Genomic DNA, 18,337 nt, shown 5'->3' on the forward strand with positions numbered 1-18,337 from the left:
CGACACTATCTAAATGTGAATTTTTAAAAATAAGTTTCCAAACTTAAGACCTAGCTGGATCTAAAGAAAGAAAGCAACTACCGTGTGAAGGACTTAAGACAACCTATTTTCAAGGTCCTACACTATTCGTAGAGACCTAACCTTGTCTTTCCCCAATTGACCCGATTGCTTTTTTCTAAGCTTAATACATAAAATCTTAAGTTTATCTTCTTATAAATACACTATTATAATTTCTGTTTATTAAGAAAGATTTTACCACTACACTCGTTTGCATATTTATTCGTTAGCATGCAATCTCATCTCTTGAAATATAAAATTTCACCATTGAGGCATATGATGAAAGTGAGGTAGGTGAATTTTGTCCATAATTTTTCTTAAACGTTCATAATGTATCTTACAACTTTTACTTTTTATCAATTTAAAAAGAACGTTTACTTCTTTCTTTATGTGTTTAATTGTCACAACCGATAAAAGGATTTAATGTTATAATATAATCTTAATTTACTTAACTCACCTATCAAAAGAGAGAAAAAGTAAGTAATATATGTTGTATGTTCTAATATATTATTACTTATATAGTTGTTAAAATTTCCAAAAACAGTGGGAAACTCATCCATAAAAAGTTTTGATGAACAATTTGAATCCATCGCATCAAAAAAGAAAGAAAGAATCAATGAGAAAAAGAGGAAGACATGAGAGGGAATAGAAATGGAAGCTGAGGGTGAAAAGCAAAACATAAATTGTACTAAAAAGGGAGAATTTGGATGATAGACTTCACATGTTGGGTTTGGTAAAGAGGACATAATACAAAATCATACACACACACACACCCCATTTATATGCAAAATTAAAAACACCCCTACTCCATATGCATATATATAATGCTCTAATTGGGAGTGATATGAGTCTTCTTACTTATGGCATTGTACCATGTGCAAAGGTTCTTTTTTTTTTTCCTTTTTTCATTGTTTGTGGGATTTTGTTGGTGCTGTGTATGTGACCTCGACTCAATTGTCGCTATCCTCGTTTCTAATATCATTCTAGAATTCATGTTTCTGTTACTTTTTGAATTCAAAAGGTTGCTTTATAGCTCATTTGGTAAGGTAATGTGTTTCCTTTCTCATTTAATGATTTAATTGGTTGATATATGTTTATATTATTAGTTAACTATTTTGAGAGTGATTTTCGATCAATCACTAAATAAAAGTTCACTTATCATCTAATTCCTCCAAAATCAATTTTGAGTACACGAACTAGGTTTGATTTACCTTTAAAAATATTTCCTTCAAATGATTCTAATAAACATCTCATAATTGGACAATTTTAGTAAGACATGTATCAAAGCACGTAAATAAAAATAGATTTTATCATAACAAAAGGTTGAGTTATGCTGTCTAAGAAATAATCTTCAAGCCAACTAGTTTAACTAATTAATGTATTATATTTTAGAACAAAAGTAAAAAATTTGAATTTCCACCTTGACCAAGTTTAAATTTTTTTATTTATTATAAAGATTAATATTCAAAATTATAACATTATGATACTTTTTGTTTGGTAATAAAAACATTTATTGTGCACAATTAGGTTGGTTGAACTTGTTGGGATTTTGTATGAATATCTCTAGAACTCTTGGCTTGTTTGTTGAACTTTGACTCCCTTATAGTTTGGAAACGACTGGTCGGAAAAATTGGAATGAGGTTCAAACTTTTATTGATTTCATTCGCGATTTCTCTTTTTCTATATATTAAAGGTTTCAACTGCAAGTAACTTGATCGTTCGTGACTTAACTAACCGTACTTAACCATACTTAACCATACGTGAAGATTTCATTTTTCAACAAACTTGGATTAAATGGAAATTATAAACAGAATATGAGTGTGATAAATGATTGAATGGTGATAAGTGTTGTCCAACTATATCCAATTATACAAATATGAAATTAATCAAATTGGATAGGCTAAAATAGTTAGAGACTCAATATTTGTGTTTTGTCATTATGGGCCTCCATTTTGTAGTCCATAAGTAATGTAGCCTCAGCCCATTTCTTTATGTCATTTCAATTGTATACCATATTTAATTATATTATGGTATGGTCCATTGACACAGAAATGTGAATGTTTTATTATTAGTAGCAATCAATTAAAGGCGAGGTGAGAATAGATTTCATGTTCACTACAAATAGAAGAACCAATTTTGATTTGAATTTAAAACAGTTGGGTTGGGTTCATAGAAAGATAGAAAGTAAGTAGCAAATTAGAACTAGTAAAGATTATATGATTGAATTAAAGAGTAGGGAAAAGGTGAATGAATAAGCAAAAGGTGGAGTTAAAGAATTAAATGAGGAGACCGTACTCCAATCTGACCCACAATTTGTGAGAAGAGAAACTCTCAGCATCACCAAATCCTGAATGACAAAAACAAAGCTGAAGCTTTCAAAAGGAGTGGGCCTCTAAATATGCATTCAATTTTATGGCCCATTCCCTCGTTGCTTCACCACTACTCTTTCTTTCCTCTCATTTTCCCATTTCTTAACACTTCTTTCGTACATAACCTAAATAATGCTAATACCAAAAATACATTTTTTAAAATTAGGGTTTATATATGGATCCTAATGAATATCCAATCCTAGATAAATGAAATCCATAGAATAATATCATCATGTGTGACATGTTCTCAACCACAAATAATAATAATAATAATAATAAACACTACCTCCCTAGAAAAGAAGAAGAAAAATGAACAGTCATTTTAATGGGTTTCGAGAATGAGTTTTTTTTCTTTTCAAACAAATATTATTAATGCAAAATTGTTTTTTTCTTTTGAGTTAATAATTCGAGATGTATTATTAAAAAAATTTAAAATAACTTTAGATGATTTAATATTATATAAAAAGGGTTTTTATAGGGACTGTTTCTAATTCAAAATTATTTTCAATTATTGTTTTTTTCTTCTAATAGACACAAATAGACTTTGATTATTTTTTAGCATATATTCAGATTTTATCATATAATGTTTCTAAAACAATAAAAGATTCAAATGAAATGATGATTCTATCAACATTATTACATTTTCTATTAAATAATAACCAATAGCAATATGCATCGATCAAAGAAAGGGGATTGAGGACGAAAAAAAAAAAAACATAATTCATGTAGATTGAATAACTAATTAATATACTTCAAAAATACATTTCAACATTCTCACCAATGGTTAAATAACAATAACAATAGTAATAATAATTAGAAAAAGATGTTGAAGGTATATTTAAAGAAAAGAAAGAAAAAAGGTTTGATAATTGGATTGAATGAGGGTGTAATTTTGAAAATGAAGTAATAAGAATAATGAATAATGGCAAAGATGGAGAGAATAGAGTGTTGTAGTGTGTAGTTGTGTGCTTGAAGGCTACAACAATACACACAATACATTATTAAACCTAAAAGAAAAACACAAACTCACTACCAAACCCCACTTTACAAACTTTATAACTAATAAATAATCTTTGCTTCTAATTTACTTCTACACACACACCTCCCCCCACTTTCATTTCCAACTCACATTTCTAACTTTTCTTTTTTTCTTTTTCTTTTCAGATTATTGAATCTTGATACATTTTTCTTTCTTAATTACACAAAGATAAACAAATAAAGATGATTTTCTTAGTTTGGATGTTTGAACGAATAACTCAAGAATGTTGTACATAGTCTAGCGAGATTAATTTGTAAAGAGTTGAATTTATGTTATATATATGTTAAGGATCGGGATACGATATGTTTCATAGTTTGAGTTATATTGTTGTTGTGACTATAAGGAGTTCCACGTCTATGTTTGTGCAAACCTAAAATCTTTTATAAGTGAGTGTTTGAGTAGAAATGAAAACATATGAATTAGATGGAGGATGTAATAAATAGGAGATTGGATGAAGTTGGGTGTGAGGGCATTTATAAGCCTAGCTGGTTCAACTTTTTTATCCACTTGTAAACATTTTTCCTAGCAACGTAATCAAGCTTTTACTTCTCTAAGCATTATTGCAAGTAATTAAAAAAGAAAATGAATAATAGTGCACTTTGGTTTCTACTATTTTAGGTACTTGGTGTTATGATGTTCAAACATTATAAATTATGGTCCCTTTTTCAAACATTGCCCTATTTTAGTTTTCTTTTGGAAGCTTTTAAGTCCCAAAGATATGTGAAATTTAGTTTTCTAAATTCAATCCTCATAAATAACATAGGACTAACAGTTGCAAGGATGCAGGGAAAATGTTGGGACAATTGGATGACAAATCCAAAATCTTGAGTACGAGAGATGCAACAATTAACATAATAAGTAAGCCTACTTTTACTTTTAAACACATTACCAACATCTTTTAAAGTACACATGTTGGTTTGTGGGATGACTTTCGCTCTTAGAAGCTTTTCAAGATAAGCAAGAATGATGTAGCTAGTCAGGTAAAACATAACGCATGAAAATGTTGAGGAGTCATTAGTTGCTAATAATGTGAATTATGAACTCAAATCTAAATCCCAAGTCTAGGGCATTAAACACATTCTTCCATTTTTCATTTTTATTTTCGTTCTCATTCGTGTATATATTGATTACAAGTATACATGGATCTAACTACTTATTATAAACCTTTTAACTACTCTTCTCAACCATACAATGTAAGTTGACTTCTAAAGACGTGTACACTATAAATTACTACAAAATCACAATGTCCAAAATTGAGAGGAAGATCCAATTAAAATAATAAATGATGAAGATTAGAGATGGAGTAATGGTTTGCCACTAAGAGATAAAAAACAACTTATTCTAAATAAGAGAGTATATTATAAAATAAAAGTTGTTTTTGAGAAAAAAGTGTAAATTAATCCCCACCTCTCTTAATTTATATATTGGAGGAATGAATACACATATGTATATATAAATGTGGATTTGAAATTGATGTATATCTGAAAGTTTTGTGTTGTGTTGAAATGATTTATATATGGAGATCTATTTTCACATAGTTTAATAATAAAGAAATAATGAGAAGAATAATAATTTTATATAAAGTCATAGACCAACCAAACTGTCCAACAATTTGCACTGACAGTTTATATTGGAAGACATTGAGCACATGTTTGCACATGCAATCTTAAAAGCAAGGCATGAAATATTTTTTAAAGTCTCACAAAATCACTTTGCAATCTCCTTAAGGAAGAAAAATAAAAGTTAAATGCTTTTTGTAAAATCCCCTTTCGAACATTGAAGGAGAATGAGAATTATTCTTCACATTATGTGCCCTTCTTCATTCAATTATCACTTTTTTAATAATCTAATCAATCTCCTCAATTTTATTGAATATTCTAAAAAAAATGTCTTTAATTAGTTTCTTGTATTACATATCTATATATCTATATATATATATTGCATATAATTTAGTTTAATATAAGACTAGAGGCAACCAACATGAATGTTGTATAAATTTTAGATTGATTTTGTGCATGATTTCTCCTAGAATGAAAGGTGATATAACCAAAGAAACAAGAGGGAATTGGGATGGAATAAGGTGACAAATTGAGCTATTTATATAAAACCCTTCCTCTATATATCACTTATTATCTTACATGTAACATTGTTGATGTCAAGATGAATATATATGACTCTCCCGAGGTTGTAGGATGTCAAACATTAACTCCAATCCTCGATTCTCAAATCCTCCTAGACTTGAGCCTACCTATATAAGTCTTATTAGAGCTTCTCTAAGATAGCCTATACAACAACTTTTATACATTATTAACAAATCTTTATTTTGTATGTGAGATCTTAGTTAGATGAAATCACCCACATGTGTAAGCTATATTATAAAATTGTTGTGGAGAATATTCAAAATATAAATTATGAGATTTAGAGTAAATGAATGGGTTGGGTACACTAAAGTAAAGGGATTGGGAAGAAGTTTACTATTCATGAAGGAACACATGGTCAATGAAAATTAAAGAAATCATCACATTTGGGCTTAAATGGAAAGGTAAATGTTTGATCATTGTGTCCCCATAGCAACATTGTTTTGGTTGAAACAATTCTTAATGTTTAAGTTTGTCTCCAAACTTCAATCCTTTTCATTTTAGTACAATAATCGTTTGGTTAGGTGTATGTGTAATGTGTCCCTTTATCAATGTTTCCATCTATTCATGTTCTAAGTAATTTTTTTAACCTATGAGTTTCTATATTTCTTAAAGCATTATATACCATCTCACTTTTGTTGGAAGGTTTGAACACAAATTTGTATTATTGTATAACTGTGAATCTTTTTTATAAAAATAAATAAATAAAGCTATTTGTTTAAGAAAGATGCAACGAACATGATTCGACTAAAATATAGCATGTTTTAATGTACTCAAAGAGAGAAATTACAATTCAAAAGACAATCGCATCTTCCATCAAGAAAGACTAATGGAGGTGCAATTTGGAAAAAAAAAATCACCCAATCATGAATTATATCCATAAATTTAATCGTAACAGCAGTGCACATTTTTTATGGTTCTAACTCTGAAATCAATAAGCTAAAGTGAATTTTTAGAGGTCATTCATATGTTGAATCATTTGTCTCAACGTTATTATAATATCAATTTACAATATAATTATTTTAATACAACAATTGATATAGGAGAATTTGTATCTTTTAAACTAAACAAATAATATATTTTAGTAATTGTTAGGTATGCTATTTTAGGAAGCAAATAAATTATAATCCTACAATAACATTTATATATATATATATTGTTTTAAATATTTTATATGGTTAGATTTTGAAACACATAGTAGTTATTGAAAATGGTTGAATGAAAAAAAAATAAAATTTCTCACCGTTCATATTTTATAAGGTGTTGAAGAAATTACTTCCAATTAAAAAATTATTATGATTAATATTTATAGAAATTGTGTGGACATAATATAAAATTATGAATTGAAGAAAGGGCTAAAGAGAGAGACCACAAGAGGTGAATGAAAGCGAAATCAGAAAACCAAAAAACACAAAACACAAAACACAAATTCAATTTTCAAAATTCAAAAAATTTGGCCTTTGGGGGTTCGGATTCGAAATTCTTAGGAATCGGAAGCGGAAGCGGAAGCCGAAGCGGAGCCGAAGCCGAAAATAAATGATCGAACGGTGGAGATAAAAGAAATGAAAAAAGAGGAAAAAGAAAGGAAGAAGAAAGGAAGAATGGGGCTGGGAAAGGCTGTCAGCCAGGTCACCCTATCTTTTCTCGTGGTCGAAATGATTCCTTCTCCAAATTTCTCATTTCCTTCGCATTTGCATTTGCATTTGCATTTCCCTTCTTTCCCTCCTCCCTCTCTCTCTCTGTTTATAAACCCCCATTTCTCTTCTTTCCTCTTCCTCTTATTCTCGTCTTTCAACTCACCTAGGTCGACAACACTCACTCTTCTCTCACCCAGACCGACCTTCTTTGGAGGGTTGGCTTCTTCTTCATTCCTTCCTTCCTTCATTCATTCATTCGCCTCTCTTTAATCCAAGGTTCGTTTCTTTCTTTCTTCCTTTTTTTTTTTTTCTTTTTTCTACTTCATCTTCTCACTCCCCTATCTGGGGTTTCGTTCTTTTCCCAAATTATGCTGTTTTCGTCTCTCATTTCTCTACTTTATTGCTTTTAACTCATTTTCCCTTATGGGGTTCTTCAATTTTGGCTGATCTTGCTGTTTCTTTTGGAATTCTGTTTTAAATCGCCCTGGATCCGAGGTTTTTGTTCGTACAATCTACCTAGATTCCTTCTGTTTGTTTGCTGATCTGAAATTTTCTATTTGGGTTTTGATTGTCTGTGCTTACGGAACTGAGATCTAGGATTTGGAGTTGTGCACTCTTTTATTTCTGCATGCAATTCTGTAATCCGGCATATCTGGATGGCTTTCTGTTGATTACTGCATGTTTTTGTTTAGGACGAACTGAGTTGGGTTTTTCGTTGTCGATCTGTTTTATTTTTTGTTTCGCTGTTCTGGTTCATGCTTGGGATGATTTAGTTGCTTTGTATACTCTGCTTTTGTACTATTTTTATATCTTAGATCAGTTCACGTAGCTTCTCGATCTGAAATTGGATATGGTTAGAGTTTATGGTCAGCTTGTGATCTTGCATTATACAAAAATTGGAACTTTAATCGTTTTCATTAGTAAGATCTTTAAGATATTCGATTACCGGGTTGGTTTTTTTGTGTCTGGATTCTTTTATTTGTTTTGAAAGTAGTATGTTGGTTCTTCCTGTATTATTTCATGAATCTGGGATGATCAATTCTATGACTTGAATTTATGGAATGTAAATGAATATTTTAAGAGATTGCTTTGTGTGGCTTATTTATTCAACTTCTATTTTTAACACGTTTTGTGCAGGTTTTGAAAAAAATGGCCGATGCCGAGGATATTCAGCCCCTCGTCTGTGACAATGGAACTGGAATGGTGAAGGTAAGTTTATTTGTTCTTCTATAGTGTATGTGCTTGTGTTTGTGTCCGATTTTCTTCATTCCCAAGGATTTTATAGTTCTTTTCATAACGGTGAAAACCATCTTTATCTTCCTAATTTAATGTCATGCTTTATGATTCAGGCTGGTTTTGCTGGTGATGATGCTCCTAGGGCTGTTTTCCCCAGTATTGTTGGTCGTCCCCGGCATACTGGTGTCATGGTTGGGATGGGCCAAAAGGATGCCTATGTTGGGGATGAAGCTCAGTCCAAAAGAGGTATTCTTACCTTGAAATATCCCATTGAACATGGTATTGTCAGTAACTGGGATGACATGGAAAAGATTTGGCATCACACGTTTTACAATGAGCTTCGTGTTGCTCCCGAAGAACACCCTGTGCTTCTGACTGAGGCTCCACTCAACCCAAAGGCTAACAGAGAAAAGATGACCCAAATCATGTTTGAGACATTCAATGTGCCTGCTATGTATGTTGCCATCCAGGCCGTTCTGTCCCTCTACGCTAGTGGACGTACCACTGGTATGCATATGTATTCCATTTGAGTGGCAATTATTTAATTCTGAACTTATATAATTTGGTATTGATAAAAGAACCTACTTTGTACAGGTATCGTGCTGGATTCTGGTGATGGTGTGAGTCACACTGTTCCCATCTATGAGGGTTACGCCCTCCCTCATGCCATTCTCCGTTTGGACCTTGCTGGTCGTGACCTTACTGATGCTCTCATGAAAATTCTCACTGAAAGAGGTTACATGTTCACCACCACTGCCGAACGGGAAATTGTCCGTGACATGAAAGAGAAGCTGGCATATGTTGCTCTTGACTACGAACAAGAACTCGAGACTGCAAAGAGCAGTTCCTCTATTGAGAAGAACTATGAACTTCCTGATGGACAAGTCATCACCATCGGAGCTGAGAGATTCCGTTGCCCAGAAGTTCTATTCCAGCCATCTCTCATCGGTATGGAAGCTGCAGGAATCCACGAAACTACTTACAACTCCATCATGAAGTGTGATGTAGATATCAGAAAGGACCTTTATGGAAACATTGTCCTCAGTGGTGGTTCAACCATGTTCCCTGGCATTGCAGACAGGATGAGCAAGGAAATCACAGCCCTTGCTCCCAGCAGCATGAAGATTAAGGTCGTTGCACCACCCGAAAGGAAATACAGTGTTTGGATTGGAGGGTCTATTCTTGCATCTCTAAGTACCTTCCAGCAGGTAAATCTGCTATTCCACATAGTATTTTACTGTCGTTGTTAATCCAATTCACAAAGTATACTCATCCATTTCATTTTGTTGTATCAGATGTGGATCTCAAAGGGTGAATATGACGAATCTGGCCCATCCATCGTTCACAGGAAGTGCTTCTAAGCTCTATCAATTTCTTTGATGATGAAGAAGATGATGATGATGGTGAGTTATTTCCCTTTAGTTGGCTTTTTTGTGTCATGTAATGTTGAACTGAGATTGGTTGGCGTCAAAGAAGAAAAAGGGGGGGTCTGTTCTATTGAATTGAAGGGATTGTGTTACATTTTGTTGTATCTCAAATGGTATTTGATTCTCCATTCATACGGGTGTTGGTGGCCTGTTGGAAGCTTACAAATAGCTGTGGTGTGACCCTCCAGATTTGGGCAAAAAAGGATTCTGTTCTATTCTGTTCTGTCATCTCTGTGGTTCAACCATTTCTTTTTATTTAGGGATATTTGTAGCAGAAGAGTGATTGGTGATGCTTTTCCTAAATATATATTTTTTCTTCTTTCAATTTTCTTTTCTTTTTTGAAGGTTTTTTTTCCTTTCTTTCTCCTGAGAACATTAATGTTAATATTTATTTGTATGCGAAATATTAGTGTCAGTTTTTCGGTCATAAACTTGGTATTGAATTTTATAAATCTTAAATTCTCTGCGGCCTTTTTGAGCTTTTCAGAGAAGTCTCTCTTTCATGATTCCTCTTCCCCTATGTTTGGTCTATTCTTAAATATTAGTGTAGTAAATTCATACGTTCGTTGCCTGTATGACATCTATTCTTCTGTATTCTTGTGGTTTGTTTTTCCCTCATTGGATTATTCTCTTTGTTTTTTCAATCTTTAATGAGATAGCTTTTGCATCCTTTATAATTTAGTAATCAACTTTTATTATACACATCTTTTTTCTTAAACAAAATTGGTTAAATATTTGTGCTGGAAGTGGGCACATGCAGTGAAATTTGGTTTTAAGTTTGTTTCACTCACATGAGTGTGGGCTGTACTAGTATTTGTGATAGACAATTGTTTAGTGTGAGCAAGGAAGTGCCTCGAAGACCCCCATGGTGGGAAGTGTGATACAACTGACATTGATGTGGAGTACACTGAAGAGCCGAGCTTAAACTATACCAGGAAGTTCGGACTCTTGTAGTATGCCTAAGCTCTTAAACTATAGTGGGTAGACCCGAATATACATATGTGGACTTTTGAGAGTAGGGTTTTTGTTCCCTCCTAAAGGGGATACAAGAAAAAGTGAAAGTGGTGCTTTTATTTTTATTTTCTAATATTTAGTATTGATGTTATGGTAATGGAAACTAATATGGAGAGTGGAAAAATAATTGAGGGTTAATGGTGCCATTAGAACTAGAAGTGCGTATTTGAAAATTGAACACACAACTACTAAGGGAAACGCAATTACCAAATTTAGGCATTCAACTTCGTCATAAACGTTCATACTATGAAAGACAATTATCACCAAAAGAATAGGGGCATTTTTGTGCTCTCACACTCTTAAATTCAAACCAGGGTTTGAGAATTCAAAATCCAACTGTTGAAGAAAATTAAATTCTACTCTAATTCAAAATTTGATTGGAATTGACGTTAAAATTAAAGTTAAAAAAGTTCTCGAACATATAAAAAGGTTGAACCGAAATTGATATTATATTTTGCATAAAAAGATGTCATATAAGAAAATCAACCAATTGTCTTTTTAAAGTTGAGTTCATATTCTTTTATTAATTCGGGAGGATGAAGTTATGGACAAACATCATTCACTTTGGTTCCAAATTATTTACTTTTCGAAATTCAAATCTCAATCTGGAGACAAAATTATGACATTAGGAGTGGCCCAATCATAGTTTGATAAGTAATTCTAAATAAAATTAAAGAAGAGGTTTCTATATGCATGAAAGGATGTTTTAACTTTTAAGGTTTTACAAAGCCATCATACAAACCTCAAGTTCAAGAATGTTCTCTCTATGAACAATGGTTAAGCACATTATAGATTGAGATTTGTATATGGATGATCCAAAGTGTATCAAAGAACACTCTCTAGTTAGGAACATCCCTTCTTTTATACAAAAAAAATAGTTAAGAGTTCTGTCCCTATTTTAAACCCCACGGTGGGGGCACAATTCAAGATGATTGCTTTAAATTTTTATCACAAACTAGTTTAAGTTTAAATTAAGTACAATTAATCCTTAAAGACTCATCTTTTTTAGGCTATTGGTGATTTACAGAAAAATTAACACAATTGCAATGATTATTATATTAGGACTCACTATTTTGCCTTGTGACATGAGTAGAAAGCTAGGTTTTGTTGACTTTTAGGGATGAGTTATTTTGCATAACATCTTTAGGATTGAGTCATTCGTTCAAACATCTCTTGTATTGTAAAAGTAGAATGTCGTTAAACTAAAAAACACAAAATTCAAAGACTTTTAAATCATAGTATAATCGTTCTAATAAAAAATAAATTTAAAAGAAACTAATGAATCACTTCCCACCTAAGGAAAAATCCTCAAGTGGAAAAGTTAGTGTGAAAAACTCATAACTCAGTAGGGCACCCTCAAAGAAATGATTAAAAATAATAATTCAATAGAATACTCTCGATTTTATTCTATTCTTGATAGAGTGTGTTTGTATTATCTATGGAAAAAATGTTTGTCAAAAATACATTTTCTTTTACACACTTACATTGTTTTGTTAGATCTTTTTATAAGGGTTTGTATACATAATCTGGTTAAAGATCTATTTTTTTCAAATTTTAGTTTGATGTGTTTTCTTTAAAATGGATTATTTTTCCATCTTATTCTTTTAAAATAGATTTTGAAAAGTTACCAAACACCTCAAATTTTTTTAAATGATTTTTTTTTCAAACTTAAACACGGTAATCCAAACGCCCCTTAATATTATTTTATTATTTAATTATAAAACAATAAAAACTTTATCTTATAAGCAGTACTTATCAATTTTCAATGGAAAAGATAGATTATATTGCAATAAAAATCCATGACACTTGAGAGAAATTCAACAAACCAATTACTGACAACATAAATGAAGGCATGGAAATTCCATTCATAAAGAAGAAAGAAAGAAAGGTAAAAATTTTAAAAATTCACCACATAAATCATAACACAGTAGACTAAGTTTTTTAATTTTAGATGGGAAAGAAAGTTCCTAAAATATTAAATCAAACCTTGGATTTAACTCATGTTCTCTTAATGTTTATCAAACACGTCATATATTCCTATTTACTCCATGATTTCAATTTTGAATTATAATATGTAGATAAAACAAAAGTATGTCTCAATATTTTGATATTTTGAGAAAATAAAAAGGAAACAAAGCACTAAAGATTGGAATATTCAGCCCATCAACCAGAAAACATTAACATGTGATGAGGCAGAAAAATTCACCTTATTCTAGTGGGAAAAAAAGAAAATTCCCAAAACACACATTATATTTATTTATTTATTTATTTTGTTATATATATGTGAGTGTGTGTGTGTATGTAGAAGGTAATTTTATGAGAGAAAAAAGAATGGAATTAAAGAAGCCTCTGATTGGAGCCATTGTTGTTCAAATCACATACTCTGGAATGAGTATTTTGGCAAAAGCTGCTTTTACTTCTGGTATGAACAACTTTATTTTTATTTTCTATAGGCAAGCTTTTGGAACTCTCTTCCTTATTCCTCCTACCATCCTTTTCAAAAGGTAATTAATTTTCTAATTTAAATTTCATTAATTACCATTTTTTTTCATACACATATCTCTTTCCTAATTTCAACCACACACACACACACATATATATATAATAACATTTCTCTTTTGAAAATTATTTTTATGGATGTGTGGTAGAAAGGAAGTAGCATGTTTATCAATTGGAGATATGTTCAAGATTTTCATGTTGGCCTTACTTGGGTAATTTTTACAATTTTTTTACTTTCTTTTTTCTTAAAAAGAAAAAAGAAACTTAGTAATTAATTGAAAAACGCATGCAGGAGGACGTTGGTATTGATAGCTTATGGATTAGGTGTTAAATATACATCTGCAGTTTCGGGTGCTGCTGCTTTTAATGCTCTTCCTGTCACCACTTTTTTATTTGCTCTTCTTCTAAGGTACTACTTCAGCTCCTGATAACCTATTTATCTAATACATTTGAACTCCGGACTCAGCCTTGTTGTTGTTGTTGTTGTTTTGGTATGAAAGTTTATAGTTATTATTTGATAAATTTTACTAAATTTTTTACGTTTAGAAAATTTGAAGAGAAACGGAATTGGAAATGAATTGTAAGAACCCTTTTGGTATTTACACTTTGTGTTTTCTAAGAAGATAAATTTATTGATTAGATAATTAATTATACCGTGTCATTTACTTTAATTTAATTGGAAGGATTTTATTACCCCTAATCTTGGGAAGAATTGTGAATATAATCAAAGTGCGTCTTCATCATCTTCCACCTTATAGACCACTTTATTTATTTTAAAATAAACTTACAAAAGCCAGAGAATAATATTTGATGTTAGTTGCCAACAATTTGATGGTTCATTACAACTTGTAAAAAAGAAAAACAGTGGAGAATTACTTTAAATAACAAGATAATATTGCAAAATGTAAATATTTTAGTTAATTTGAGTATAATTGAAAAGAAAAGAACAACGTTTAGAGATTAAAGGGGTGTGATGTGGTTGGGGACAGGATGGAGAAATTGAAGGTGAAAAAAGCAAGTGGAATGGCAAAAGTAGGAGGGCTAATGTTGTGCGTTGTTGGTGTTTCAATACTTGCATTTTACAAAGGCCCTTTCATGAAACCACTCTTCAATTTTCATCTTTTAGAAACTCCACACCATAATAATCCTCATCCTTCTAATTCTTCTCCTCAACCTCCTCAACACACTTGGGCTCTCGGTTGCTTTATGCTTCTCGTTTCTTCCATCTGTTCTGGCCTTTGGCTCGTTCTTCAGGTACAACATATAACTAAGTTTGATTAACCTTCTATGTTCTATTCTATTTCATAACATTTCTGTTTTCTATTTCTTTAATGTTACACTGTATATTTTTTTTAGGCATTGGTTTTGAAGCATTCCTGTCCATCTCCACTTGTGTTAACCTGTGGACAAACCTTGTCAAGCGCTTTCCAAACATTTGTTGTGGCCATTGCAGTTGAATCAAATCCTTCAGAATGGAAGTTGGGTTGGAACATTCGTCTCTTTTCCGTTCTTTACTGTGTAAAGACTCTTCTTTCGGCCCTTTCTTTATTATACATGTGTGTGTAACGCTCCATACTCGTGATTAAGAATCAAAATTAATTAAGTTAGGTGGTTGTTGTTGAGTTTGTAGGGAATTTTTGTGATCTGCACTGGGAACTATTTGGCATGCTGGGTGATCAAGAAGAAGGGTCCAGTTTTTCTAGCAGCTACAACTCCATTGAATCTCATTGCTACTCTCATTGCTTCACAATTTTTACTAACTGATGGAACCAGCTTGGGAAGGTAAATTGATTACTTACCTTCTCTTTTCACTTCCCACTTCATTATTTTATCTTAAGGAAGAAAAAAACAAAACATTTTTTTTTTCAATTCAATAAAAAATCTAAACATTGAGATATTTTGTAAGAACTTTGCATAACGTTATGGTGTTGTTTTGAACACAGTTTAATAGGTGGAACATTGCTGGTTCTCAGTCTTTACAGTGTGTTATGGGGACAAAGCAAGGAAAAGGATTGTGAGAATACACAAATTAATCTTATTAATAATAGCGATCCAATTCCATCGGAAAAGGAAATTGGAGATTTACATGATATCAACCAAATTTCCATTTCCAAGCCTTAAATCATTGTAACCTAATTTGAAAATTAGTTAAACATATGTACTCTTCATCTATAGCATACACATACCATAATGTAACCTATTATATCAAACATCTAATATATTGTTTACGTTATATATTACAACACGCGACATGTTGGTACATACGTTAATTTATTTGTAATTAAAGGATTTAACAATGATATTAAATATCTATAGATATCTTTAGCGTCTTTTATAAATACTTAAATAGGAACAAAAATATTATATTAACAACATTCATAATTTAATTTGAGATCAAAACTATTTATTTATTAATCTAAATAAAATCATAAATTTTTTGACTATAAATATTTATTGAATTTATCGATACACGTTTGTAAAAATAAAATCTCAACATTCATATTTGAATCACAGGATAAGAGTAGGGTGTTTGTAAATTAGGTTGAAACACTTTTTCAATTCAATCCAATGGTTGAAGTTGTTTATTTGAGTTACCCTCGTGGTTGAAGCAACCGTAGTCAATTGAACTTTAAAAAATGGAACCCTAAACTAACATAGAATAAAAAAGTCAGTCGACCATAAGACACTATTTGAACTTAGACTCGATCCTTCACTAGTTAGGTCCCACGATCCAACTTAATCAAGTTTGGACCTAATTTAGGTCCATGTTTAATTAATTGTTTAGAGTTTTTAGGGTAATAATTAAGTATATATGAATATTTTGAAAAAATAAAAATATAGTATAATCTATATGTGATATACTTTCTATTGTTGACAAACTTTTATGATTTATTACTCATAGACCAATATTTACAACATATTGTATCAGTGATAGATTCCTATCATTGATAATTTGACAGATGATTTTGCTATATTTATAATTGTTTTAAATTGTTGCTATATACTTAATTATATTTAATTTAATTTTTATATTTTACGACTATTCATTTTTATATCTATATATATAAAAATATTTTCTTAATTAAACTAAAGTTTTGTTGATTATTTTATTTTCTTAAACGTTGGTATTAGTTTTTAATTTTTAAACATTTTATATTAACTAAATTAAATCTATGATACCTAAAGTTAAAAATATATTTAAATAACATTAAACCAAAAGTTAATTATATAAAATACAACATTTGAATAACTATATATGCACACATATATATTTGAGTTGATCCAATAATAAATTTGTTCGACCCATTACCATTTAAATAGTAAATAAATTTGTTTCAAAAAATATATTTTGAGATTTTTTAAAAAAAAGATGGGAGGGAATAACATTTGGAAAATATTATATAGCAAATATAACACATTTGTTTTAGAATTATGCAAATACGAAAACATTTTTTCTTATAAAACTACTCTTTTATCTTAAATTTCTTATTATCCCTAAACTACCCACTTATTTCTCTTATTTTTTTTTAATATCCTACTCATTATTTATTTATTCTCTCACTTTTAAGATCCTAATTATATTTATTTATTCTTATACGATAAAAAATATTTGTTCTTTCGGTTTTAATCTTGATTTTATAATATCAATAGTACAATAATTGCAATATGAAATGTAATGGTTGTGGATGAGAGTAATTTAACTTTTTTTTTTTTTTACTTTCTTCGATGTGTATTTTGACTTGAATATGATTTCAAGTGATTTTGTTTTATTTTTTTATATTGATTTTATTTTGGTTTTACTTTGTCTCAGTTTTGTATAAGATTGTTGTGATATACTTATATTATATGTATTAGTTGGTTTATATATACACTTACTACGTGTTTTTCATTTTTCAAATTTTATGCAATTCATTATAGTTTTATTAAGTATATGAATGATCTAACTTACTGTATCATTATCAAAATATATCGACAATATATTGTTAAAACATATCGGTAAAGTAAATCATTATCAAGTATATGAATCAAATCTACAAGTGTATATATCAAGTGTATAAGTAAGATTTCAAGCATATCAAGTGTATTTAATCAATAAAATGTATAAGTAAAGAATACTAAGTGTATCTGCAGTGCATCGGGTGTATCAAACATATCATGTACATCAAATGTATCAAATTTGTTGAGTATACCAATGAAACATAACAAGTTTATTAGCGATGTATCAAATGTATCAAACTTATAAGTGAAGTCTTTAAGTGTATCAAGTCGTAAGGGGTATTAAGTGTATTGAGAAGAATCAAGTAGTGTAATGATGAGTTTCAAGTGTGTATCAAAAGGTATCGAGTATATCAAAGAGTATCAGGTGCATCAAATATATCTATCAAATGTATCTATCAAATGTTTTAGGTGTATCGAAAAGTATCTTGTGTATCAATGGGTATTAGATGTATCAAATATATATAAAGTGTATCAAATATATATTAATAATAAAGTATCTTGTGACATTTTACTTCTTGATGTGTAAGATGAGTTTTGTTTTTTTCATTTTCACAGATAATAAAGTATATGTAGTATGTGTACTATGAAGTTAATTATTATAATTTTTTTTGTCAATGTGGAAGTGTCTCATATTTTTTTTAATTAAAGTGATTAATGGGAAAAACATTTAGAAATACATACGTATTTTTTTATTAAAGTGATTAATGGGAAAAACATTTAGAAATACATACGTATTTTTTTTTATTAAAGTGATTAATGGGAAAAACATTTAGAAATACATACGTGAACATCATCTTCTGCTTTTTACAAATGATATTTTTATAAATATTTCACTAAGTGACCCCCATAATATAAAACATCATCTTTTGCTTTTTGCAAAAATATTTTTATGAATACTTCACCAAGAGTGACCCCCACGATA

General features: G+C 30.3%; 2 protein-coding genes across 2 annotated transcripts; both read left to right on the forward strand.

The window, feature by feature from the left end:
• Window positions 1-7,278: 7,278 nt before the first annotated feature.
• Window positions 7,279-10,406, forward strand: LOC101220617 (actin-7). The gene is made up of 5 exons (XM_011659465.2): window positions 7,279-7,516; window positions 8,378-8,449; window positions 8,590-8,983; window positions 9,071-9,684; window positions 9,772-10,406. Exons 2-5 carry the CDS (start codon window positions 8,390-8,392, stop codon window positions 9,835-9,837), a joined length of 1,134 nt encoding a protein of 377 aa, XP_011657767.1. The 5' UTR covers window positions 7,279-7,516; window positions 8,378-8,389; the 3' UTR covers window positions 9,838-10,406.
• A 2,817-nt stretch (window positions 10,407-13,223) lies between these two features.
• Window positions 13,224-15,661, forward strand: LOC101206554 (WAT1-related protein At5g64700). Its single transcript, XM_011659466.2, has 7 exons — window positions 13,224-13,421; window positions 13,566-13,628; window positions 13,709-13,825; window positions 14,406-14,670; window positions 14,773-14,934; window positions 15,047-15,198; window positions 15,360-15,661. Exons 1-7 carry the CDS (start codon window positions 13,234-13,236, stop codon window positions 15,535-15,537), a joined length of 1,125 nt encoding a protein of 374 aa, XP_011657768.2. The 5' UTR covers window positions 13,224-13,233; the 3' UTR covers window positions 15,538-15,661.
• Window positions 15,662-18,337: the final 2,676 nt, after the last annotated feature.

Source organism: Cucumis sativus, chromosome 6 (genome assembly GCF_000004075.3).
Source record: "Cucumis sativus cultivar 9930 chromosome 6, Cucumber_9930_V3, whole genome shotgun sequence".
Classification (NCBI taxonomy): Eukaryota; Viridiplantae; Streptophyta; class Magnoliopsida; order Cucurbitales; family Cucurbitaceae; genus Cucumis; species Cucumis sativus.